General features: G+C 39.4%; 8 protein-coding genes across 13 annotated transcripts; 6 read left to right on the top strand and 2 right to left on the bottom strand.

Annotated features, from left to right (window-relative positions):
- On the bottom strand, positions 1 to 4,153 carry LOC18012012 (protein LEO1 homolog). Of its 2 annotated transcripts, none has more exons than XM_024151252.1 (11): positions 3,855 to 4,153; positions 3,175 to 3,536; positions 2,879 to 3,008; positions 2,581 to 2,781; positions 2,002 to 2,304; positions 1,573 to 1,704; positions 1,148 to 1,327; positions 930 to 1,058; positions 743 to 847; positions 385 to 648; positions 1 to 299 (listed from the first exon to the last, which is right to left on the bottom strand). In XM_024151252.1, exons 1-11 carry the CDS (start codon positions 3,972 to 3,974, stop codon positions 165 to 167), a joined length of 2,061 nt encoding a protein of 686 aa, XP_024007020.1. In that variant the 5' UTR covers positions 3,975 to 4,153; the 3' UTR covers positions 1 to 164. The 2 variants fall into 2 exon arrangements, with proteins under 2 accessions (XP_024007020.1, XP_006394536.1); XM_006394474.2 differs by having other exon boundaries at positions 2,128 to 2,304.
- Positions 4,154 to 4,333: 180 nt separating this feature from the next.
- Positions 4,334 to 5,738, top strand: LOC18012011 (40S ribosomal protein S19-3). The gene is made up of 4 exons (XM_006394473.2): positions 4,334 to 4,575; positions 4,878 to 4,968; positions 5,066 to 5,249; positions 5,380 to 5,738. Exons 1-4 carry the CDS (start codon positions 4,492 to 4,494, stop codon positions 5,450 to 5,452), a joined length of 432 nt encoding a protein of 143 aa, XP_006394535.1. The 5' UTR covers positions 4,334 to 4,491; the 3' UTR covers positions 5,453 to 5,738.
- Positions 5,739 to 6,859: 1,121 nt separating this feature from the next.
- On the top strand, positions 6,860 to 8,228 carry LOC112083372. Its single transcript, XM_024151044.1, has 3 exons — positions 6,860 to 7,241; positions 7,357 to 7,760; positions 8,076 to 8,228. Exons 1-3 carry the CDS (start codon positions 6,860 to 6,862, stop codon positions 8,226 to 8,228), a joined length of 939 nt encoding a protein of 312 aa, XP_024006812.1.
- A 658-nt stretch (positions 8,229 to 8,886) lies between these two features.
- On the top strand, positions 8,887 to 12,857 carry LOC18011994. Of its 2 annotated transcripts, XM_024151433.1 has the most exons (9): positions 8,913 to 8,930; positions 9,047 to 9,301; positions 9,728 to 10,578; positions 10,682 to 10,873; positions 10,979 to 11,170; positions 11,275 to 11,484; positions 11,598 to 11,930; positions 12,161 to 12,378; positions 12,475 to 12,857. In XM_024151433.1, the coding sequence occupies exons 2-9, from the start codon at positions 9,058 to 9,060 to the stop codon at positions 12,692 to 12,694; spliced, it is 2,460 nt and encodes an 819-aa protein (XP_024007201.1). In that variant the 5' UTR covers positions 8,913 to 8,930; positions 9,047 to 9,057; the 3' UTR covers positions 12,695 to 12,857. The 2 variants fall into 2 exon arrangements, with proteins under 2 accessions (XP_024007200.1, XP_024007201.1); XM_024151432.1 differs by having other exon boundaries at positions 8,887 to 9,301.
- Positions 12,858 to 12,939: 82 nt separating this feature from the next.
- Positions 12,940 to 16,533, top strand: LOC18011998. Its single transcript, XM_006394471.2, has 8 exons — positions 12,940 to 13,244; positions 13,334 to 13,836; positions 14,088 to 14,306; positions 14,487 to 14,743; positions 14,816 to 15,119; positions 15,286 to 15,575; positions 15,658 to 15,967; positions 16,066 to 16,533. Exons 1-8 carry the CDS (start codon positions 13,001 to 13,003, stop codon positions 16,267 to 16,269), a joined length of 2,331 nt encoding a protein of 776 aa, XP_006394533.1. The 5' UTR covers positions 12,940 to 13,000; the 3' UTR covers positions 16,270 to 16,533.
- A 1,065-nt stretch (positions 16,534 to 17,598) lies between these two features.
- Positions 17,599 to 19,978, top strand: LOC18011993 (SNAP25 homologous protein SNAP33). The gene is made up of 5 exons (XM_006394468.2): positions 17,599 to 17,782; positions 18,333 to 18,900; positions 19,023 to 19,116; positions 19,213 to 19,343; positions 19,562 to 19,978. Exons 2-5 carry the CDS (start codon positions 18,415 to 18,417, stop codon positions 19,757 to 19,759), a joined length of 909 nt encoding a protein of 302 aa, XP_006394530.1. The 5' UTR covers positions 17,599 to 17,782; positions 18,333 to 18,414; the 3' UTR covers positions 19,760 to 19,978.
- LOC18011958 (LYR motif-containing protein 4B) lies at positions 19,933 to 21,488 on the bottom strand. Of its 2 annotated transcripts, none has more exons than XM_006394469.2 (3): positions 21,372 to 21,488; positions 20,388 to 20,688; positions 19,933 to 20,199 (listed from the first exon to the last, which is right to left on the bottom strand). In XM_006394469.2, the coding sequence occupies exon 2, from the start codon at positions 20,651 to 20,653 to the stop codon at positions 20,390 to 20,392; it is 264 nt and encodes an 87-aa protein (XP_006394531.1). In that variant the 5' UTR covers positions 20,654 to 20,688; positions 21,372 to 21,488; the 3' UTR covers positions 19,933 to 20,199; positions 20,388 to 20,389. The 2 variants fall into 2 exon arrangements, with proteins under 2 accessions (XP_006394531.1, XP_024007002.1); XM_024151234.1 differs by lacking the exon at positions 21,372 to 21,488 and adding an exon at positions 21,151 to 21,170.
- A 144-nt stretch (positions 21,489 to 21,632) lies between these two features.
- LOC18011957 (phytochrome-interacting ankyrin-repeat protein 2) lies at positions 21,633 to 23,507 on the top strand. Of its 3 annotated transcripts, none has more exons than XM_006394465.2 (2): positions 21,633 to 21,785; positions 22,274 to 23,507. In XM_006394465.2, exon 2 carries the CDS (start codon positions 22,811 to 22,813, stop codon positions 23,333 to 23,335), a length of 525 nt encoding a protein of 174 aa, XP_006394527.2. In that variant the 5' UTR covers positions 21,633 to 21,785; positions 22,274 to 22,810; the 3' UTR covers positions 23,336 to 23,507. The 3 variants fall into 3 exon arrangements, with proteins under 3 accessions (XP_006394527.2, XP_006394528.2, XP_006394529.2); XM_006394466.2 differs by having other exon boundaries at positions 21,633 to 21,790; XM_006394467.2 differs by having other exon boundaries at positions 21,633 to 21,805.
- The last annotated feature ends 105 nt before the right edge of the window (positions 23,508 to 23,612 follow it).

Below are 23,612 nucleotides of genomic sequence, written 5' to 3'. Positions count from 1 at the left end.
GGGTAAACATCATATTTATTATCATCAACTAATATTACATGAAAATTGATCAATTCGATCCCATGATTTGATGGTTTTTTTAATCTGATTAAAACGAGTCTAATTCCAGACTACATTATAACAAATTTGACGAAACGAGAGAATGAAAGATGTAAGAAAAAAAGTTAATCTTCGTCACTTTCATAGACCATGGCCATACGACGATGAGTCGGAGCTTTTCTAGGCGGAGACTCTTCCTCGTCGGACTCAATCCCTTTCCTTTTCCGGCCACTCCCACGGTTCTTGTCTGCCCTTACTCCCTGCAATTACCATAACATAATATTACAATCTCAATGATCTTCCCTCATAAACAACAGATGATATAAGGGATTTTACTTTGCGTACCTCAGATTCTTCTTCTTCTTCTTCTTCTTCTTCCTCTGAATATCTGTTAGCCTTTCCTCCTTCCTCGTCCTCATCTTCTTCTGCATCTTCCTCATACTCATCTTCCGGTTCCTTGACCCTCCTACGTGGCGGTGACTTTTCTTCCTCTTCTTCTTCTTCAGTCTCATACTCTGATTCCTCTCTTTCACTCTCAGAATACTCCACTTGACGCCTTGATGGTCTCGCTGAAGTCATTGAAGACCTCCCCGCAAAGCCTTTGTGGCTCTGGTTTAACCAAAAGGAAGAACCGGTTAGATAACTGTTTAATTTTTAACGCATTTTGCATTCCAAAAGAGATTTTTTTTTTTTTTTGGTTTACCTTCTTGGCGTTCATAATTCGGCGTTCTCGTTGCGCTTCAGCTTCGAGATCCTCCTCAAAGCCACGGTTTGAGCGATGAGAACCATAGTGGTCTATCTCGTCATCCTAGTTCCAAGAAAAAATCAGTCGTTGCTGGTGGAATTTTGGCTTCAGAAAATGTCAAGGACACAAACTAAAGAAAACAAACCTCTTCAAGAGCACCTTCCAAGTAACCAGTGGAAAGTGGTTTCCTTTCAACAGGAAGTGAGTACTTGCGCTTAATTTTCTCCCTCGCTTGACTTAGCTTTGTACTAGCCTTGAGGTTTTGGCTTTCCGCCTTGAGGTTTTGAGATATTAAATCAGAAAAGTCCACAGACTCTACAATGAAATTACAGTTTGATTGTTGGAGCTTAATTAAGAGGTTACCTTTTCTCTCTTCTCCTTCTCCTTCTCGGGGTCAATCTCAGTGACACAGTTCTTAACTTTGTATTTCTTCTTGTGCCTCGAGTCAACAAGGGCAGTCAAAAGCCTATGGGAGTTTGACGTTAGAGATGATGGAATAAATCTCATTTTCTTCAGAATTCTTCCTTGTGATTGAAGGATTCCCTACAACAACATCACGATAAGGCAAGAGTTGAGACATTCTTAGAGTCGGATTTATTTTCAGAAGCAAGACCACTTTGAAATGTGGGAGACATTTTGTTTTCCCATGAGAAGCCTTTGTCATAGAGTAAAGAGAATCATATGGGTCCTCTGAAAGAAATCAGTTGATCGTTGATTCAAGTCCTAGGAGGATGAAACAATTACAAATCGATTGGGTAACTTCAGCAAAAGGAATGAGGAAGTAACACCTTTTCATGTTTGATTAAAAGGTGATTCTGGTCTTGTTGTGCATCTTGTTCAGTTATATCAAGAACTTCGTTTCCTATCAACAGCTGTAGGCTTCCATCTGACCACCTTACAAACCGAGCATTACTTTCACTCTGCAAATGAACATAACGGGACATTAGTAGACTGCAGCAGAAGTAAGAAAAAAGTAGAAAGACATAAGTGCAATACACAACAGGCCCAACAAAACCAAGAAATACCAAAACCCTTGTTTATGGGCAGGTTTCTAATGACGCCTAAAGGATTAGAAGAACTGCTGTACAGAGACATCGTAAAATCTCTTTCCAACCATATGATCATGAAAGCACAAAATAAGCTAATCCGGAATACATAAACTGCATTGCATCAAAAGCATGTACCTGAATGAAAATCATTCAACATTTGATATTTACCTTCATCAAATTATTTGAGACCTTACCAAGATATGCCGGTTCATGAAATTGGTATATCAGAATGTACATCACAGCTTTGATGGAAAATTCAAAAGGGGGAAAAGGTTTGAAGAAGTGTACACCTACATATGTTTTGCCATCTCGACTCTTAACAAACCTATGGCGAACAATATTATTTCCCAGACGAATACGCTTCTTTGTTCCAGATTCATCTGTCTCAAATGTGTCTTCTTCAACATATGTCTTGGCATCGAATGGCTTTGGATCAATGCCCATGATATTGGAAACTTTTATCATGTTCATCTGAAAAAGATCAAAGAGATAAATGGTAAAGGAAAAAAGTTAACCTTGTTCTTTCGGGCTAGAAAATGAAGACTGAATAGCATTCTCCTGTACAAAAATGACCCTTCAGGCTAAGTAAATGCAGAAGCATGTTTCAAAGCAATGATCGTCCACATAAAAGACATCAGAAACTCACTCTTTGGAACCACAATGATATCAGAAAGGAAAAATCCAATAGAAAACAAACTGTTGATTCGCATGTCAGCGGAGACTATTTTAGCAAAATAAAGCACATACCTTTGAGGGATGACCTGGAGGAGGGCGGAAAGGAACTTCCACTTCCAAAGGGGGGCCAACTGGCTTCTCCCTATGCCTAGCTTCAACATGCTCATCTTCTGACTCGTATCGAAGATCTTCTTCAGGGACCATATCATCAAGCACCATATCGTCAGGTCTCTGATCCTTCTCAGAGCCCTCTTCATCTTCGATTGGCGATCTCTGAAAATTTAGACATCTCAGCATACATATGTGTGCAAAGTCATATGGTTTCTAAACGTACGCAGAAATTGGATAAGAAACAGCCATGTAAACTCACAGGTTCGTCTGGCACAATGTCATTCCGAACATATTCTTCTGCATCTTCATCATCCGAAGATCCAAATACATTACGAATATTTACGTTTGACTGTGCAACTTGAGCCTCTTCCTTCTCCTCACTAGGTGATCTACGCGCCATGCCATTTTTCCATTTACAACAGACAAAGTGAGCCATTAGCAAATTGGCAATCCAAGGAATCTCAGATACGGTCAGATGACTAGCAAGCATTACTAAACGCATCCAAAACACAGTGAGTTCATAAGAAGCCACACAACAGATGAGAAAAAGGGTACCTTGGCCTCCTAGTCTGATCAACCTCTTCATCTTCAGACTCATAATGCTTTTCGCCAGACCTCTCTGATCCACTCTCAACAACATCTCGTCTCCTGGTTGTGGCTACTCTCTCCTCGTCTCCTTCTTCTTCTTCTTCTACTTCTTCTTCTACTTCTTCTTCTTCTTCTTCTTCACTTTCCTCTTGGCGATCAGCAACATCACCCTCCTGAGAACTTTGCTCCCTCTCACCCTCACTTTCTCCATGATCAGGTTCTACATCACCCTGTTCCCCGTCAGATTCAGCTTCAGCCTCAGCCTCTCCGTGAGCTTCAACCTCAGCTTCACCTTCTTCTTCAGGCTCCACCCCGCCCTCGGCCTCATCCTATTGGAGTTTAGATTGGAAATTTTTTTCAGCCACAATTTTACTTGCATTGAAAATTCCGTTTATTGAAAAAGACAAGAAATCAAACGACATCATGGATTACATATCCACTGAACATGACATAGAATCATACAATAAAAACATGTTGATCTCAGAATTAGCTCTTGCAGTTTACTTAGAACCCTAAAATTCAGGCGACAAGGATTTCCGAATACCGAAACATCGTAATTCAGGAAAACAGTGGGCAAAAAACGAAAAACCGAAACAATATTCAGGAAATGAACGAAATTTAAGGGAAGTAAAAAGAAGGAGAGTTACAGATTGATAGTTGGGCTGAGGGTTGGACTCATGTTCGGAATCGATCTCTTCTTCCTCGGAATTATCTCCGAAGAGATTCTGCATCATCTCAGACCTCTTTACTTCTCCTCCTGCTACCATCTTCGCCTCTCTTTCTCACAGTCACTCCTTCTTTGCTCGTGACGGTGATCGTGATCTGAGCTACGACGGAGGGTTTGGTTGAAGGTGAAAGCTTTTTTATTTTGTTTTTTAATGCGAGTTTATAGAAAACAGATTAAAAAAAAATATAATCGCTCAAATATTACTTATCACTTGAATCTTAAGACTAAGACACTTAACAATTAGAGTTATGAAATTTATATGAAACAATTAAATATATGTTACACTGATTGCGGAAATTACGAAATTATTGATTAGCAGTTACATTGTAATGAGAATTACAAAATTACGGGCCACATATATTTCATAGGCCCAGTACCCAAAACAATAAGGGTAATTATGTAAAGTACTAAACCTTCTCTCATGGGAACTCCTCAAAAACCCTAATTTCGCCTGTCATAATTCCGTCCCAGTCCCATCTCGAATACTCCAAAAGCACGACAAGCAGCGCCGACGCCGAAGCACAAGGAGGAGAAGAAGGATCAGAGGCGCGACAACAATGGCGACAGGGAAAACGGTGAAGGATGTCTCTCCGCACGAGTTCGTCAAGGCTTACGCTGCTCATCTCAAGCGCTCCGGCAAGGTAAATCTGACGAATCGTGATTCTAAGCCTCTGGCCCGTATCCTATTTTAGCTAAATTTTAGCTCATGAGTGTGAGATGATCACCGTTGAATCGTAACAGTGCCGAGAAATCAAAATCTCAGCAGGATTGAACATTGTTTTGTGTCTCTTCAGTCTTCATCTTTGTCTTGTGTATGAAATTAGAGTGAATTCACTATATTGGTGTTGGTATTGGTTGCTTAGCTTGGATTTTTGGTAGTCGTATTTGTTAGAATCTAAGAGTATTACAAATATTGATCTCAAATATTATTCCTTTCATGTAGATTGAGCTGCCTTCGTGGACAGACATCGTCAAGACTGGTAAACTTAAGGAGCTTGCTCCATATGACCCTGACTGGTACTACATCAGAGCCGGTATGTAATTCTAAACATCTCGTCAAGTCTCCTTATTGTTTGCATTTGGTCAAGTCTCCTGTTAATATTAATTCTGAGACAAAATTCTACTCTTTAGCTTCCATGGCAAGGAAAGTATACCTAAGGGGTGGTCTTGGAGTGGGTGCCTTCCGTAGGATCTATGGAGGAAGCAAGAGAAACGGAAGCCGTCCACCTCATTTCTGCAAGAGCAGTGGTGGTGTTGCTCGTCACATTCTTCAGCAACTCCAGACTATGAACATTGTCGACATTGACACTAAAGGGTGAGTTTTTATCGTATCCGCCGCATTATGAAAAGCTTGCTTAAATGTATATGGCTTCATTAGTGTTACCCTTACGGATTCAATTATGACATCTTCACTAGCTAACATATAAATATTCTGATGTAAACAGAGGGAGGAAGATCACATCAAGTGGTCAGAGGGATCTTGACCAAGTCGCAGGAAGGATCGCAGCTGCCATCTAAATCAAATCACGAGGACAGAGTGTCAACGTGGAGGTTTCTGCTTGAGAGTAGTCATGGAATGAGTTGCATTTGAAACTAGAAGTCGAATTCCTTCTCATTTTTGTTTTTGATGAGTTTTTCTCTTTTGCTCCTCTTTTATTCTCAGCGACTAAAGGCAATATATTTGATATTATTCTCTTTGACCTCGTTTTCTGTTCATTTCATGCACTTTAGTTATAAAACTGTGACCAGTTTGCTTAAGTCTATGTTGTGATACTTTCAGTATTTGCAAAATTGTTTTTTCTTACACATAATTTGGAGTGAAAAGTAAGGCGTTGACCTGAAACCTGGGTTTCCTCTAAAGACACGATTCCTATTTTCACTTTCTACGTTCGGAAAATGATGAATATAACTAATAATGCGACGTTGAACTTCAGTTACATTTAACAAAAACTGGTTGCCCAATGCGAATAACCCAGACAAGATCGTAGTTGAGAAATCAACTCCACTATACCAGTGAATGACAGCAGAATTGATCAACATGTGTATTCGATTGGGAAGACTTGGGATCCGTGGTTGAAGAATTTACCATCGGTTGCTTGAAGAAGGGGTTACCAGGTCTTACTTGGGAAAAAAAGCTTCTTGTTCTTGTATACAGATCATTGTCGTGTTTGGTGGAAGATGAAGTTGAGAAGTAGGTTATACACTTTTTTGTTTGTGCTTGTTGTCGTCTCCTTAAGCCCAACCAATCTAGAGATCACTTTTACTACTTTTAGAACCTCATGGTGTGAGATGCCTTACTTGAAGCCCAAGCAGAGCATTTCCGAAAACATGTCTGTACGACCCACTTATCTGTCTCCTTATAAGATTTAGAGTGAAAGAGAATGCAATTAGAGAACCTTGCCAAACTTGTCTTTTTAGTCTCATCTTTGTTGTTGGATGGATGCTGAAATAGTATGACTTTTGGTTATTGCGAAGTTGTATATAATTTTTTTTGTTGCCGTAGGGTTTTAAATTTTGGCAATGAAATTCTTGATTAATGATGAAAGACTCTACAACTTCCAAACTGGGAATCCTTCGTAATAATTCGACGGTTTATCTTTCAAGAAAAAGCTTGATCAATATACTAAACTTACACGTTAAGCCTTGGGCTGTGCAGGTTGTACAGGCATGCGTACATCGGTACATGCCTCGAGTAGGTAGGTTATTACCAATCCTAATTTTGATTTTGTTTTGCTAATTACCAATAGAGGGAGACACAGTAATGATTGAATAGGTTTCTTCCCGTTTTTGTTTAGTTAGCATTTTATCTGTCGTTTAGTGGAACGCTAACACACTCCATTTGATCCCAAGAATGCGTAAAACTTACCGCCAGTTTTTGAGGTCTAAATCTATTTCTTGCAAGCAAAACCGATCAAACAAAAAAAAATGAAACTAAAGCTGGCGTTAGCTTCACTTTCACGGGCACTACCTTTTTCTAATCTTTCCCGGGAAGTGACGGTGGCAAGGGCCAAAAGAATAGAGAACGGAGTTGGGCTCAAGTATCTAACTACGTCGTCGACCAGCAGAGAACCGGCGGATGCAGAATTTGCAACGGCTAAAACTTCAGTGTGGTGGGACTTTGAGAACTGCATGGTCCCCAAAGGTTGTGATGGCCATAAGATTGCTCTAAACATCAAGTCGGCTTTGGAGAAAAACAAGTATTGTGGTCCTCTCACCATTGGTGCATATGGTGACACCAATAAAATCCCTTCCTCTGTACAGAACTCTCTCTCGTCAACCGGCGTATCACTCATTCACGTCCCTCCCGGTTTATATCTCTCTGATCTCTTTCTTATATATTGAATCTTTTTGAATCTCAAGTGTCTAGTTTGCAGTTTTTGATGGTGATTAAGGTTTCTTTGATGGTGTGTGATTACAAACAGGAGTAAAAGACGGGAGTGACAAGAAGATACTTGTTGACATGTTGTTGTGTGCAATGGAAAATCCAGCTCCTGCTAATATGATGCTCATCTCTGGTGATGGAGACTTCTCCTATGTTCTTCACCGATTGAGGATGATGGGGTACAACGTTCTTCTAGTGCGTCCTGATCAGCATGCATCTCCCTTTCTGATTGCTGCTGCAAACACAATGTGGTTATGGAGGAGCATAGTTGCTGGTGGATCGTGCACCGAGGTTCCTAAACAAGCTGAGCCGAGCAAGGGTATGAGCTCAGATTTGGCCGTTAAAAGCAAGAGTGGCCAGAAATCATGTGAAACATGCAAAGTTACTTGCACAAGCGAAGTTGATTTAAACTCTCACCTCTCAAGTAAAAAGCACAAGCAAAAGGTAAAAACAATATATGTTCTCTCGTTTGTTATTTTTTTTCCTTCATGTGTGATTGTTTTGTTGTCCTCTCTTTGAGCACAATCTTGAGTTCACCGTAAGCAAATTGGTATTGATCCAAAGAATCCTTTTTTAAAAAAAAAAAAAAGTTCCAAGTAGTCTATCATGTGAAGAAACTCGTAACCTCTTCAAGAACCAACGAGATTAGATGTGTGTGTGGCACATATGTAATTTACTTGATAGTTTTTTTTTTTTGTGTGTGACGGTTGTTGTTGTAGTTTGAAACACCTTTTACTTAAATTGGTTTTGGTTGTGTAGACCGCGCTAGTAGCCAGTCAAAGCGCTCATGCCAAAGTCAAACCAAAAACCATGTGGTGTGGCATTTGCCAGGTCCATTACCCAACAGATGGGCATGAAGAACATATCTCAGGTCGTGGACACAAAAACAAACTCAAAGTTCAAGCTGCGTAGTCTCCCTATATCTGTCTCTATAAATTAGTTTCTGAGTGAAACAAGTTGCAATTACGTTTTGTGAATTTCCCAAACTGGGGTAGTTGGATGGATCTTGAAAACGAGGAAGTTATAAACCTTTTTTTTTGTATGTGAAATGATCTATAACTCATTAACTTTATTGTTTTTCGTAAGGTAACAATTACACATCGTGTTTTACCAACAAAAAAAAAAACAATTATACACTATGAATTGAAATAATCGAGTATATTAGTTTAGAAATATTTAAATAAATTCAAAAATATGGCCTTCGAAATGGAAATGTGAGAGTTTTTTTTTCTAGGAAAATAACTTGATAGCGGAACGGATTAGGCATGCCTGTATCTATTATAGTAGGACAAATTATTAATGTTACTAATAAATAGGCTTAATTATCAGTTCCTATTTTCGAGTGTTTTTTCCTGCTGATTACCGATGGAGTCATGGAGATACATCCTCCTACGTACAACGGCTATCATAGGCTTTATTTATAGCAGTATCTCATTGTCTGATTGGCGCGCTTTTAATTTGCTGACGTGGCTTGTAAAACAAAATGTAAAAAAAAAAGTTGAATTACAGTGTATTTCTTCTACTTTTGCTCGTACAAAAACAATAATTGAAAAAAAAGCGGATACAAAGATGGTTTAGATATAAATCGGAAACTTCTTCACTCTTACTTAAGATGTGAGATTTGCCAGCTCCGATCTCCGACTCTAGAGATAGAAAGTTTCAATTTTTTTTTCTTCTGTTCATTCACTCTCTTGCTTCATCTGAAGAACAACTGTGTCTCTTCTCTCTAGAATCTCCGGCGATGACAACGGCGGAGGCCGAGTACTCGAGGGCGAAAACGTCGGTGTGGTGGGATATAGAGAACTGTGAGGTCCCGAAAGGTTGGGATGCATATACGATTGCGCAGAATGTGAGCTCGGCTTTGTTGAAGATGAATTACTGTGGACCTGTCTCAATCTCCGCGTATGGCGACACCACTCTAATCCCTCTCGCTGTTCAGCAAGCTCTCTCTTCTACTGGTGTTGGCCTTAATCACGTTCCTGCAGGTTTTTTCCCCCCTTTGTTTCTTTCCTGGAATTGGGATTTTGGGTTGTTGATTTTCTATGATTTTGGTTATTGTTTGTGGTTAGATGATGATGATCCAGGATCCTTCCTTTTTAGTCTTTGACTTTCTTCTCTCTTTGCTGTACCAGAAATTGATTTTTGAATTGCTTTGCGTTGGAATATTGTAATAAAAATTCAGTCTTTTTGGTTTTATATTATAAGTTGTGTTAGGGTGAGACATGATGATGATCCAGGATCCTTCCTATTAGTCTTTGGCTTTCTTCTCTCTTTGCTGTTCCAGAAATTGATTTTTGAGTTGCTTTGCGTTGGAAGATTGTAATAAAAATTCAATCTTTTTGGGTTATATTATAAGTTGTGTTAGGGTGAGACGTAAGATTGAATGTGTGCTGTTTTGGTGGTCTGGACAGGAGTGAAAGATGCGAGCGATAAGAAGATCCTAGTGGATATGTTATTGTGGGCTGTAGACAACCCTGCACCAGCTAATTTCATGCTCATCTCTGGTGATAGAGATTTCTCCAATGCTCTTCACCAGCTTAGTATGAGGAGGTACACGATTCTTCTTGCTCAGCCTCCACGGGCCTCTGTGCCGCTTGTTGCTGCTGCCAAAAATGTATGGCTCTGGACAAGCCTAGCATCGGGGGGTCCTCCTCTTACTTGTGGTGAATCCTCGCGACTGGTCAACAATGGACGCTGTCATGTCTCTAATCAAGAAATGTCAAAAGATCCAGCTTCTGAACAAGCTCAGTCCAGCAAACCAACTGGTTCTACTTCTGACGCTGGAGATGCTAAGGATCACAAAGCCAGTGAAAACCAGAGAGGATTACCTCAAGAGATGAGAAGAAATATGCATCAAAATGGTATCTTAACGCAGGGTGCGCTGGTAGGCAGTCGAAAAGCTCAGGCCAGCGTTTCAGCCAAACTTATACAGGAAGCAGAGGTTGTGGAACCTGTATGGTGCAATGTTTGCCAGATCAGCTGCATCAGCAAAGAGACATATGCAAAGCACACATATGGTAAAAAACACCGAAGCAACTTGGAGTTGCAATTAGGTAAGTCTGAAAACGTGTCACGGGGACCAGTTGCGCCTCCTAAGGAGGTTTTGGAGAAAATGAAGAGTAAGAAGAATGCGAGTGAAGGTAGGACTAAACCAAATGCTGACTTTGCTTGTCGTTTGTGCAATGTGAAATGCCAGAGTCAAATTGTCTTTGATTCTCATCTGAGGGGTCAAAAGCATGCTGCCATGCTGAGTCAATCAGAGGCAAGTTTCTAACTTTTGGCTTTTCAAGAACTTGGGAATTTACAAACATACCATATTTTACAGTGTGGTATGCGTAATGCTTGATATATTACCGTTGTTTCAGGCCCTCATTGATTCTGAGAAGCTTCAAGAGAAAGGTGTCAGAGAAAAGGATCAACCAAAAGAAGCAATCGCAGAGCCTAAAACAAATCCTGAATATGCTTGTCGTTTGTGCAATGTGACATGCAAGAGTCAAATTGTCTTTGATTCTCATCTAAGGGGCCAGAAGCATGCTGCCATGCTGAGTCAATCAGAGGCAAGTTTCAGAATTTTTTTATTTGAACTTAGCATTAGGAATTTATAAACACAAAATTTTACAGTTAGATAAAAACATGTGCTTGATATATTATCGTTGGATCAGGTACTCATTGGTTCTAAGAAGCTTCAAGAGAAATGTGTCGGAGAAATGGATAAACCAAGAGAAACAATTGCAAAGCCTATACCTAATGCTTACCATGTTTGCCGTTTGTGCAATGTGACATGCCAGAGTCAGATTGTTTTTGATTCTCATCTAAGGGGTCAGAAGCATGCTGCCATGCTGAGTCAATCAGAGGCAAGTTTCTAACTTTTGGCTATTCGAGAATTTGTGATTTCAATTAACATTAAAAACTTGACAGTTCAGTAAAGTATATGCCTAATATAATAGCGTTGGATCAGGCACTCATTGATTCTAAGAAGCTGCAAGAAAAAACTGTCGTAGAAAAGGATCAACGAAGAGAAGCAATTGCAGAGCCTCAGTTGCAATCTCAAAAAACTCAAGAGAATCCTATGTTCTTAGAGAAGCAAAACAAAGATTTCAGAGAGATATGTGGCAGTGGCACCTCAAAAAGCAGTGTAAAAGAACCTTTTTCAAGTACTAAAAACCGGGTAGAGACTGTACATCTTGCTTTGACCAAAAAAAAAAAAAAGACTGTAGTTCTTGTTGTGCCTCTTTATTGTTGATCAAATTCAAACCCATCTGACTTTTATTCTTGATGTAGGTTGCCCTAGTAGCCAGTGATGATGCTCAGTCCAGCGTTTCAACCAAACTTATAAAGGAACCGGAGCTTTTACAGCCCGTGTGGTGCCAAGTCTGCAAGATCAGCTGCGACAGCAAGGTTGTATATGCAAATCATATCTATGGGAAAAAACACCGACAGAAGTTGGAATTGCAATCAGACAAGAACGAAAACATGTGTAAGGGACCGGCCAAGCTTTCTAAGGAGAATGAAGAGAAAACGAAGAAGGTAATGTGCAAAAACCAAACAGCCTTTGATTCTCATCTGAAGAGTCAGACTCAGAACCATGCTGCCATGGTCGAGGAGCAAACAGAGGCAAGTTTATAACTCTACTGTTTGGTTTTCTTTCGTGTGTCAATATTACACATGTCTCCGTAGGTTTGATACATCGAAAGTAACGGAGTATATATTATATCTGACTCTTAAGCCTATAAAGCAGTATAGTGAAACAAAGATAAAGATGTTAAACTAGAATATTGTTGTAGAAGGCACTTGTTGATTCAAGGAGAAGTCGACAAGAATTTGACCGAAAAGCATTGGAACAGGTACTCATTGCCGACTCAAGGAAAACAAGAGACGAAAGCGATCAAGAAAAAGAAACAACAGAGGAGCAGACACTTGTAAAGATCGACGATCATGTCGTTTTTCAAGGAGGACAAGAAGATAAAGAGGAAGTGAAGGAGATTAACCCCATATCTGAGAACTTAGCGCATGCCTTCACTGAAATAGTGAATCGAGAGTCTAGAATACCTAAAGAATCAAGGTACGAGCCAACAACAATCAGAGGAGTTGTGTCTTAAATTTTGATCAGTATATATATGTGCGTGTATCTAATGATTACTTGGATATGGGGTTACAGAGGGTGTTTGGATGTGATTCCTGAGAGATTACAACTGCCACCAGATGTGAATGTGGTGAAGGAGAAGCTGGGAGATGAGTCCAACCAAAAATCCGAAGCCGAAGCAAGATCACGGGAACCTGGAAACGAGTCTGCAGGAGTGGCTGGCAAAAGGGAAGAGATTAAGGTCCAAGTGGACAACTTTTGGACCCGCCTTTGGGGATCAAAGACAAAGAGTTAAAACAACTGTTAAACTCATGTTGTCTGCAACGAATGATCTTTTTTTTTTCATAAAATTTTAGGTTGTCTGATACCCCATGATTAGGTGCCTAATAATGTAAGAAAACTTAACGAAAATATATTGCTCACTGTTCAATAATCAGTCGTTATGTTTTTTTTCCTTAAAATAAAGTCATTTTTATTTACTTTTTTTAGTCTCCTTTTCTTTTTGTCGTCTTTTCAATAATATCAAAGGAGCGTGTGAGAGACTAAGCTGTGTTTGAGAGAGAGCCGTGTCATCACGACGGTGAACACGGCGGCGGAGATAATGAGCAACGCGGAGGCTGAGTACGCTAGGGCCAAAACATCAGTTTGGTGGGACATTGAGAACTGTCCGGTTCCCAATGGTTTTGATGCTCATGGGATAGCTCAGAAATTCAGCTCCGCTCTGAATACTATGAATTACTGTGGCCCTCTCTCCATCTCTTCCTATGGAAACACCAGTCTCATCCCTAATTCAGTCCAGCTAGCTATCTCTTCCTCTGGAATCTCTCTCAATCACGTCCCTTCCGGTTAAATCTCATCATCTCCGTCTCTCTAGATTCAATTGGCTTTTGTTTTTCTTATCAAAGAAATTGGATTTGGTATCATTCTTGAACAGGAAAGAAAGACGCGAGCGACAAGAAGATTCTGGTGGATATGTTTATGTGGGTGATGGAAAATCCTGCTCCGGCTAATATAATGCTCATCTCCGGTGATGGAGACTTCTCCGATGCTCTTCACCGGCTGCGAATGAAGAGATACAACATTCTTCTCGTTCACCCTCAACAAGTTTCAGCCTCGCTGGTCGCTTCTGCAAAGACCACATGGCTTTGGAAGAGCTTTTTGGTGAGTGGGGCTCCTCTCACACAGCTCTGGAGAAGCTTATTGGCAAGTGGGGCTTCTCTCACACAGTGTGAATACTCACGGCTCTTTGACGACTCTCAAATACCCAGCCAAGATGCCCCGAATCAGCTCTTGCAACAGGAGACAAGAAGAAAGAAGCTTCAGAAGAACTGCAGGGAAACTTGTGAATCTACCTGGTTCTGCAAAATATGCAATGTTGCTTGCAAAAGCTTTGAAATTTTCACTTTGCATCTCTCGGGTAAGGAACACGCAGCTCAGGTAAGCATCCTAGTTTTGAGAGCCAAAAAGAACTTTCTGTTTCTTCCGCCTTTCCATTTCTTGGCTTTCAGATATCTATATCAAATACACTTGTCTTTGTCTGGCGATAGAGTCTATTTGAGTCAAAAACGTTTGACCACATATTTTTCTTTCTCGCTTCTAGCTCTGTTTGCCTTTGAAAGAAAATATCTCGATATCAAATTTTGACCCCATTTTATCTTTCTCCACTGGATGTGCGTTTGGTTCTGAAGTGGAAGCTGAAGCAGAACTTGGAACTGTTGGGTGAGCCTCAAAATATGGCTGCAGCACCAAGTAAGTGTCATGAGAAGGACGTGCAGATGACGAATAAGGTGGTTGAAGCCAGAGTTGAGGCAAGTGCACATTGCAGTTCATGCAGTGTCGTGTGTCCTACCCAAGCTTCCCTTGATTCTCATCCCAAGAGTGCTGCTATGTTGAAGAAGCAAGCAGAGGCAAGTTTTAACCCTTTTACTATCTGAAGCTTGTATTTCTAATTTTTTTGGTGCTGCAGTCATTAATACTAGAGTCCAAGATCTCTCAGAAACATTTAATTTTATCTCTCGTCCTTAATACTAGAGTCCAAATGTGAAAATAGAAAGCTTGATTTCTATTATTTATTGACTTTGGAGCAGGCTCTCGTTGATGTTAAAAACATTGAAGAAGTTGTTCAAGACAATGACCTTCAGTCTCGGGATGCCCAAGAGTCTATGAAGTACTTGGAAAAACAAAACAGGGAACTGATGGAGAGTTGTACAGCATCTGAAAGGAGTGGTAAAGAGTTCTGGCAAGATTTTAAAGAAAGGCTGGAGAGTGAGGAGCGAGCTCCTCTAAATGTAGCTTGTGTCTTCAGTGAACTAAGCCGTGACTTTCGGGTGCCCAAAGAATTGAGGTAAATTCAATAGTGCTTCTTCAGTGTCAAATTTTGAAGTCTTCTCTGATATAATAATATTTTGTGTAACAGAGTCTGGTTTGAAGGGATCCTCAACAAACTAGAACCTTTACAAAATGGGAAGTTGGAAGGCATGCTAAAAGTTGGCTTGAACATGAAGCCAGGTGAGCTAGAAAATTCACTTGCAAGACCAACTGAGCATCTCGAGGACATGAACACGAAGAAGAAGAGAAAGAAGAGTAAAAAGCAGAAGACTGAAGATGGAGCTGAACCATATGTTTGCAGCCTTTGCAGTGTTATTTGTGATTGGCCTGCCGACTTGGAGTCTCATCTTAAGGGCCGGAAGCACACTAATATGGTTAAGAGGCACGCAGAGGTAAGTTAGTGTTAGATTTCGCTAAAGTCACTACTTTATGATACTGATTTTTTGGATGAAAATCTCAGGTTTCGTAGTTTAATTAGGGAGTTTGTTTTAGCCTCAACTCTAGAGCCTCAGTGTGAAATCAAAATCATGAAGGTTGATACATTAATTATTGAAACAGGGTCTGCTTGATGATATGAAAATTCAAGAGGAAATGATTCAAGATAATGGTCACCCGACAGAAATGATTGAGGAGCTCCGAATTCAGCCTGGAGAGGCACTTGAGAACGTTAACTGCTTAGAGAATAAAAACAAGGAGCTCAGAGAGAGATGTGCCACCTCTGAAAGAAATGTCGAAGAAAATTGTCAAACTTTTGAAGAAGTACTTGAGAATGAGAACAAACCTCTTCCAAATGCAAAGTCTATCTTCGCCAAACTAAACCCTGAGTTTTCGGCCCCTGAAGAAGCTAGGTAAAAGCTTCCAACTTGGAGTTCTTTATTATGTAAATTGAAGTGTTCTCATTTCTAATGGTCCTAAGATGTTACCCTACAGAGAATGGGTTGGTGGCATTATCAAGAAACTAGAACTTCCACGAGATGCAAATTTAACCCGGGAGTTAAGTATACCAAATCAGAACCACCTAGAAATGAACTCAGGCGATCCTGAAAGTAACCCCGAAGGAGCGACTGAGCATCTCAAGGAGTACATGGTCAAGAAGGGGAAGGACAATGTCAATAAAGATGGAGCTGAACCTGAAGTATATGTGTGTAGTATTTGCAACGTTATCTGCGTACATCCAATCGTCTTCGAGTCTCATCTGATGGGCAAAAAGCACGCTAAGAGCGTAAAGAGACATGCAGAGGTAAGTGGAAGAATTTTTGGTTTACGCTTAAGTTAGACTTGAATGAATGTGAGACTCAAAAGCATGAGAGCTTGATACATCTTAAACACTGAAAACAGGTTCTCTTTGATGATAAGAAAATTTTAGAAGAAAACCTTAAAGAGAAAGATCATCCAAGAGACGTGTTGGAAGAGCTACGGTATCAGCCTAAGGAGGCACAAGAGAATACCAAAGAAGTTTGTCAAAGCACTAAAGGAGGAGTAGATATTGAGAGTAAAGTGGTTCCAATTGGTGCGTTTCCAGAACCCAAAGAAGCGAGGTGACTGTGGAAATTGGAAGGCAACGGTCATTGACCAAAGCTACTTGCTCTTCGGCGATATTTTATGGGCCTGTGATGAGTCTAGTTCAGTTGGGCCTATTTTAATGGCCCATTTTTTCTATCCCAATACTGTATTTTCCTTTTTATTTTCTGAAAAAAAAAATCTTTCTAATTGTATCATGTATGTGCAAAGTCTTGTATAAATGAATGGGTCAAAGAAAACAACCAGTCATGTGTATTATTATTAATCAAAAGGCTTGTAAATTTGTTGTCTAACCTAAACCTAATCCAACTTGGACTTTAAGAAATACCTAATCCAACTTGTTCTTCATAAATAATAATAATAATAATAATAATAATAATAATAATAATAATAATAATAATAATAATAGTAATAATAATAATAATATATTAACTTGGTATACAGTATATAGAAGAAAAGAAAACCAGTCATACAATTATTGTTAAGTTTTAATATATTTGGCTTATGATCAAAACGTAAAAGCAATTCTGACATATTGAGCTAACTAAAACAAATCGAAAGCTTAACACTCAAATTATGAGGCTCTTGGCTTTCTTTCTTTGGGTCGAAGTATAAATTCGTGTGCTTATGATCAAAACGTAAGAGCCAATTGAATTGGATTCATATTTTTTCGTATACGTTTTAAATCAATGTATCTGATATATCGAAATATCATATCTACGAGAACGTTCGGCTTTTCTACTTGTGTAACTGGTATTAGATAAAATAATGTGATGAATTGGGCATACATCATATGCATACGTTTTCACACACAAAAAAAATCATATGCATACGTATAGATATATATTGTCAAACAATTTATTTTGTTCAAGTAGGATATTTTGGGTACAATATGTTTAATTGACAAATTCAACATAGAACGTTCTTTTTGGATGACAAGTTGACAACTTACCCCAGACGTCGAAATCGAAATTGGGATGGCTCATGCACAATAAAGTAAAATCATTGGTATAAAATAGACAGAAACAAAGGGGAAAAAATTGGGAAATATAATACTGACTATTCTCCTATAAGAAACAGAACCAATTATTCCTAGGATTATATAACCACGAATCACGAATGTGATTTAAATATAGTAATTAACTAATTATCATTATTTTCACAATGTAATAGTTTTGTTAGAAACTGACATTTGTTTTTTAAGATTGGAGGGAAAAAAAGAAGAGCGTTATATGACCGTTTAGATTTAATAATTTTTATTAATTTATTGTACCCACGTTTATTGATTTTCTCCAAAATTTGTTTTCCTCTTATTAAAAAAAAAAAATCTCTCCTAAATAAATTTCGTCAACACAAACCCAAAAGACTTTGAACTCAAATTCGTGGGTCGTTCCTAGTCGTTTCCGCGTTAAATCCTTTTGCCCTTTCTCTGATCTCTTCTTCTTCGCATTGATTTGGTCCTCTTCTGCAATTCATTAAGAACCCAATCTTCATTTCTTCTTTTTCTCTCTACTCCACTTCTTCGCTCATCCAGGTAACCGCGATCTGCTCTCTCTCAGTTTCGCTGTGCTCAATTTTAGTTTTTCCTTTTGTTTCGCCATCTCATAGATCCTGGGTTTTCGATTTGTTCTGTTCCTCTTCAGTTTTTCCTCGAAGATTGTTTGTTTTCTCGATGCAGAGAGAATTAGAGAAAGTATCGAGCGAATTTTTGTGTGGGCTATCATAGTCTTCTGTGAATTTTGCTTACTTTTGTTTCTTTAGCCGCTTCATATGCCTGCGCTCTCTTTTTTTTTTTCTTCTTCCCCAATTAGGTTTAAACCTGATATCTGAAAGGAGTTTGTTTTATACTAGTGATGTGTTGTACTGTCATGTAAGCTGTTCTTAGAAGTGGAATCAATGGATCTTACTGATTTTATTTGTCGATATTCCTCTTTATCGTAGCTTATATGTTTTGTTTTGTCTTGGATTTGATCAAGTTTAAAGCTTTAGTATCGTAAAACCGTTTTTTAAAGCTTTACCTTATTCTCTTAGCTTAGAAGTTAGAATCACAACATCAATTCTGATTACTGTTTGGTTTTCTGCAGGAACGTTTATTAATTAGTTAGCAATCCTCCAAGTGTTCGTTTTTCCGAAGCAACAAGTTCTGTGATATTACTTTGAAAGAGAATGTTTGGTTTGAGGAAATCACCGGCAAAGCTTCCCAAGCATAACTCGGTTGATCCTGGATTTCAAAAGTTTTCCAAGCCGAATCCGTTTGATTCAGATGATGAACTGGACAACAAACACACCCTTAACCCTTCGAAGAGGACGTCCTCTGAACCCTCTTTGGCTGAAATGACAAACCCTTTTGATGCTGAGGAGGTTGAGAAAGGATATAGCTCATCGAAACAGTCGTTGACTTCCAACTCCAGATATCAGTACAAGAACAATTTCCGAGATTCAGGAGGTATTGAAAACCAGTCGGTTCAGGAGCTTGAGGGTTACGCTGTGTACAAGGCTGAAGAGACGACGAAATCTGTACAGGGTTGTCTCAAGGTAGCAGAAGATATAAGGTCAGATGCTACCAGAACTTTGGTCATGTTGCACGAGCAGGGCGAGCAAATCACAAGGACGCACCATAAAGCTGTTGAAATAGATCATGATCTCAGTCGAGTAAGCTTTTTCTTCCTTTTCCTAATGGAAAACTTATATTTTTAGGATATTAGTTGGCGTGGAGTAAGAATGACAGGAGTTTTATTGATTGAGATGCTTACTTTTGTGGATTTGGTTTTCAGGGTGAGAAGCTTCTTGGAAGCCTTGGAGGTATGTTTTCAAAGACTTGGAAGCCAAAGAAGACTCGCTCTATAGATGGTCCAATCATAACTAGAGGTTTGCTTCTTGGTCATTGATTCCTCGATTATTCTCGCAGCTATTTTACCTTTTTTCCTAATTGCATGATATTCCCACTCTTTGTGTTCGGCGTAGATCACTCACCAACGAGAAGAGTTAACCACTTGGAGAAAAGGGAAAAACTGGGACTGAACCCGGCACCGAAAGCACAATCAAGAACCCGAGAACCGCTCCCTGAATCAGCTGATGCCTATCAGAAAGTGGAGGTTAGGACTTTTCTCCCCTTTCTCTTCTTTTGTTTTTTCTTTCAGAGGAACATTATTATACTCTCGCATCTGAGATGAGTGTTGCATACATGCACAAAGATCCAAACTTGAGACATTGATGAACCTCCGAAGCTAGCTTCTTTAATATCTGAGTAAAAAAAGTTTGTCTTTTTGTCTCTAATCTTGCTAAATTTATTTATACTCTTTTTTTACAACAGATGGAGAAAGCTAAGCAAGACGATGGGCTTTCGGATTTGAGTGATCTACTGGGCGAGCTAAAGAACATGGCAGTTGACATGGGAAGTGAAATCGAAAAGCAGAACAAAGGACTTGATCATCTTCATGATGATGTTGACGAACTCAACTTCAGAGTCCAACAATCTAACCAACGGGGCCGCCGTTTGCTCGGGAAGTAGATGAACAGAGATATTATGTTGCACTCTCTACCTCTTTCGTTTGATCTTGTTCCTTAAAAACCCAAACGGTTCTTATCATGTTATATACCTTTTTACTCTATGTTGTATTTGATCTTAAAACCAAAAAATTCACGTTTGTCCAGGACACAAGCAATTTTGCTGTTGTTCTTCTGTATCAGAAAGATTTCTTTAGAAACTCTGACAATAGATTAATAATAATGTGTTTGAATCCCAGATTTATAACCTAACAGCATCAGCGCTAACCATGGACATAAGAGTACATAAACTACAGAAAAGTTGGGGACTTTTCTATGAAACAATGCAGAATCGTTTGAGATTATTAAGAACAATCAACGCCACGAACTCTTCATTCTCTCCAGTCTATCTCTGCTCCAATACAAGAAACTCTTTCATAGTGTCCTCTCTTCACTTGGTAGGGTCTGAAAGACATAAGACAAAAAGATTCGATGAGAAGTGCACAAAGCAATGTTGGGAGGAAATAAGGAATAGGTGAATTAATAATCAGTGTCAAACACCACCAGTTCATCAATAATATTCTCAATAAAAACTCAAAAACCAATCAACAATAAACAAATAGCTTTTGAGGGTATTGAAATGACAAACATACATCTACTGAAGCTTGAGTTCCATGATGTTCTTGGTCTTGGGAGGATATGCTGAATAGACCTTGAGCACCCTCTCTACAACCTCCAGCTGTGCTTTACCTTCAGCATAAGCCTCATTAACCTTTGATTGGTCAGTGAGACTCTTGTTCATGCGGAACCCATCCAAAGTCCTTCGCTTTGTGTACTCCCTGATGTTGTAGTCAGGGAATTGACGTCCCGCTCGAAGAAGGGAACGACATAGGCTACGGACTTGACATTTCGATGCCATTGCAAGATTGAAACTAACCCTTTATTATACAACGCCTGCTCAGATACAATCATTGTAAGAATACATAATTACATTAATGGGAATGCAGGAAGCTGATTAGCAATGCCAAAAAAGGAAGCGAAGGAGTCCAGATTAGGGATAAAGACACAAACTTTGACATATGAAACGAACAATTATTAGACAGTGAAAAGGATTACGAACATCATCATAAAGCAGAAGGGCCTGATTTTCTCCAGAAAATCTATCTAACCAGTGAGGATATTCATTATCAGCATTCAATTCCAGTAAATTCATATGTAAGAACAAGCTCCAAAATTACCAAAAAAAGCTTTATTATAAAAACTATGCAAAAGAACCAATAAAACCAAAAAATTTCCAACAAAATCGATACTAAAGCTTTACAGACAAAACAAAACATATAAGCTACGATAAAGAGAAATATCGGCAAATAAAAACCGTAAGATCCAATTTTACTTCTAAGAACAGCTTACACGAACCAAGAAGTGGAGTTGAGAAGAAAAAAAATTGAAATGAAGATTGGGTTCACAATGAATTGTAGAAGAGAAGTAAACTTCACCAAAATCCGATTAAACTGCAGCCACAACAAACAGAGACTAAAACATATAAATCGCAATAGGATCCGACCAAATTCACCGATAGTTATATACCAATTAACACAGAAATTGGCGATTACGGAAGCTCAAATCGATATACATACCAAAATTGAAAACGCCCGAGCCACGAGTATATTTTGCTCACTTACGCACGTCAACAAAGCGAGCTTGGCGTTGAGCTTCTCCGTTCCAAGGTTAATATACACAAACCTAGGTTACACGAAATCGAACCGGGAAATTACCAGAAAAACCGTTTTATAATGGGCCAGATATTCAGGCCCGTTTATTTGTGAAAGCCTTTTTTAATTAAGCTGTATGAGGTGGCAAATTCGACAACAAACAAAATATAGTAAACAAAACTCGTCTTTCTCTCTGTCACGCCTCCTTCTTCTTCTGAGAATCCGATTCTATCTCGACGAAAAAACCCTTGGTCCAACTCTATATTCCTCAGCGAGAAGAAAATCTGTAATTCCGAGTTTGGTGTCCACCATCTCTGCTTCTCTCTATCTCCTCGCTGGGTACGGTACGAGCTTCTCAGGTTTTTTTATCCCTTCTTTTCATTGATTCAGTATGCGTGAAAATCCTTGCTTATCGTTTCATTGTTCTTTTTTTTTCTCAAAAAAATGGACTTTTCTCGGTTTTGTTCGGATGAATCGTTGGATTCGTATGCTTAAGTTCCTCATTATTGTTAGAAGTTGTTTTGATTGGTGTGGAATTGGGTGCCCTTGATCTCTTTGATTGGTGATCGACGTTTTCTTAGTTTCCTTGATTAGATTGATTTGACTTTCAAGTGTGATGCTTTTATTTGTATTGATTCCAAAGACTACAATAGTGCTCTGATTGGGTTTGGTGTCTTGTACGTTAAATAGGGAAAACTCTACACTAGCTCATATTTGTGTGGGTGGTTTGGTGTTATTACCTCAAAGATTTGTGAGGCTTTTTCTGCTTTTGTTTTGTTCATCTGGTTTCACTAATTTGGTTTTCTTGTCCATTCTTTTGTTGGCAGATCTGGTAATATCACATTTCCCATCACTTGCATTCTTGGCTGAGTTTTGGGGTAAACACATAGATCAGGTTTTCTCAGTCTCAATGTGGTCGAGCTTCAGTAGGATTCGCCACTAATCATTTCAAAGTGATGCTCATCTTCTCTACCCTGTCTATGGCTCTTACTGTGATTCTTCAAAAGCTTAGTGTCTTTGGTCCTGGTTTGAATCCCTCCTTCCCTTACTGCATCGCCAATCACTCGGTTGCCTCCCGTTAATTTAGTTGCTCCCTTTCAACTGAGTTACATTAGTCTGCCTTCCTTCAGTATCTATTCTGGATATTGTCGCAAACCCTTAGCCACTGCTTTTGATATTCTTGGTTGAGATTTACACCAAAAAATCATGTAAATCTGTGTCCTCTCATAGAGTAAGTTATCCTGCTGACTGAGTTCTTGAGGAAGTCTGCTTTGGTTATTTCCTATCCGAGTCTCATAGTCCTACACAAGCACGCATCCTACTTTCAAAGCTTGTTCTACCTGAACTTGAAGCTCAGACCCAAAATGCTCCAAGAACAGCCGGTTGCATTCTCGCTCAGGCGTAACTCTCTTAGACGCAGATCCCCAAGATCAAATGTCGATGACAGAGGCTGGACTCCGCTGCACATAAAAGCCAGGAAAGGCGATCTGAAATCAGTGAAACAGCTTCTGGACCAAGGGTTTGACGTGAACGCTCTAGCATGGGGACCAAAATCAAAAGGAGTGAGCCCTCTTCACCTTGCAGCCGAGGGAGGCCACATAGAAGTCATGGATTTGCTCCTCGAACGTGGTGCCAACATCGATGCTAGAACCTGGGGCTCCTGCGGGTGGACACCTCTCCACGCTGCAGCCAAAGAGCGCAAGAGAGAAGCCGTCAAGTTTCTTGTGGAGAATGGTGCGTTTCTTCCGGATGACATAAGTGATACCAGATTTAATCCGCCTTTGCATTACTGTCACGGACTTGAATGGGCGTACGAGGAGATGAAGAAGCTTAACAGCGAGTCGTCTTCTTCATCTGGTGGAGACACATCTTGCAGTTCTGAGAACTGATCTTGAAGTTGCTCTGTTTTTTTTCAAGTTTAATTTGAGAAACTGTCAGAATTCGGAATATTATGATTTGTCAGAACTCAAATTGTTATGTGTTTGATCTTATATTAGTTCGATATGTGAAACTGCTGGTACGCCATACATAAATCTTTTGTAATATGATGAACATTTCCAACTTTGTTTTAGGCTTGGTATACTTTCACCGGTTCTGGTTTAAATAAATATTAGCAAAACTGGGTTTGATCTCATCAGAGTTATTATTTTTCATAGAAAAGAACAT

The sequence above is a fragment of the Eutrema salsugineum genome, unplaced genomic scaffold (genome assembly GCF_000478725.1).
Source record: "Eutrema salsugineum unplaced genomic scaffold, Eutsalg1_0 scaffold_6, whole genome shotgun sequence".
NCBI classification, from domain to species: domain Eukaryota; kingdom Viridiplantae; phylum Streptophyta; class Magnoliopsida; order Brassicales; family Brassicaceae; genus Eutrema; species Eutrema salsugineum.
Note: the sequence above shows the minus strand (reverse complement) of the source record. Positions and strands in the feature narration are given on the sequence as shown.

Bases quoted from the DNA above. Each gene is read 5' to 3' on its own strand.
- LOC18011993 (XM_006394468.2), top strand. From the start codon at position 18,415: ATGTTTGGTTTGAGGAAATCACCGGCAAAGCTTCCCAAGCATAACTCG. The intron at 18,901-19,022 runs GTAAGCTTTTTC...TTTGGTTTTCAG, and splicing joins TAGATCATGATCTCAGTCGA to GGTGAGAAGCTTCTTGGAAG. The intron at 19,344-19,561 runs GTTAGGACTTTT...TTTTTACAACAG, and splicing joins ATGCCTATCAGAAAGTGGAG to ATGGAGAAAGCTAAGCAAGA.
- LOC18011994 (XM_024151432.1), top strand. From the start codon at position 9,058: ATGACAACGGCGGAGGCCGAGTACTCGAGGGCGAAAACGTCGGTGTGG. The intron at 11,485-11,597 runs GTAGAGACTGTA...TTCTTGATGTAG, and splicing joins TTTCAAGTACTAAAAACCGG to GTTGCCCTAGTAGCCAGTGA. The intron at 11,931-12,160 runs GCAAGTTTATAA...GCATTGGAACAG, and splicing joins TGGTCGAGGAGCAAACAGAG to GTACTCATTGCCGACTCAAG.
- LOC18011958 (XM_006394469.2), bottom strand. From the start codon at position 20,653: ATGGCATCGAAATGTCAAGTCCGTAGCCTATGTCGTTCCCTTCTTCGA.
- LOC18011957 (XM_006394465.2), top strand. From the start codon at position 22,811: ATGCTCCAAGAACAGCCGGTTGCATTCTCGCTCAGGCGTAACTCTCTT.
- LOC18011998 (XM_006394471.2), top strand. From the start codon at position 13,001: ATGAGCAACGCGGAGGCTGAGTACGCTAGGGCCAAAACATCAGTTTGG. The intron at 14,744-14,815 runs GTAAATTCAATA...TTTGTGTAACAG, and splicing joins CGGGTGCCCAAAGAATTGAG to AGTCTGGTTTGAAGGGATCC. The intron at 15,968-16,065 runs GTAAGTGGAAGA...CACTGAAAACAG, and splicing joins GCGTAAAGAGACATGCAGAG to GTTCTCTTTGATGATAAGAA.
- LOC18012012 (XM_024151252.1), bottom strand. From the start codon at position 3,974: ATGGTAGCAGGAGGAGAAGTAAAGAGGTCTGAGATGATGCAGAATCTC. The intron at 1,328-1,572 runs GTGTTACTTCCT...ATGTTGTTGTAG, and splicing joins TTTTAATCAAACATGAAAAG to GGAATCCTTCAATCACAAGG. The intron at 649-742 runs GTAAACCAAAAA...TGGTTAAACCAG, and splicing joins GAATTATGAACGCCAAGAAG to AGCCACAAAGGCTTTGCGGG.
- LOC112083372 (XM_024151044.1), top strand. From the start codon at position 6,860: ATGAAACTAAAGCTGGCGTTAGCTTCACTTTCACGGGCACTACCTTTT. The intron at 7,242-7,356 runs GTTTATATCTCT...GATTACAAACAG, and splicing joins ACTCATTCACGTCCCTCCCG to GAGTAAAAGACGGGAGTGAC. The intron at 7,761-8,075 runs GTAAAAACAATA...TTGGTTGTGTAG, and splicing joins GTAAAAAGCACAAGCAAAAG to ACCGCGCTAGTAGCCAGTCA.
- LOC18012011 (XM_006394473.2), top strand. From the start codon at position 4,492: ATGGCGACAGGGAAAACGGTGAAGGATGTCTCTCCGCACGAGTTCGTC. The intron at 4,576-4,877 runs GTAAATCTGACG...CCTTTCATGTAG, and splicing joins ATCTCAAGCGCTCCGGCAAG to ATTGAGCTGCCTTCGTGGAC. The intron at 4,969-5,065 runs GTATGTAATTCT...TCTACTCTTTAG, and splicing joins CTGGTACTACATCAGAGCCG to CTTCCATGGCAAGGAAAGTA.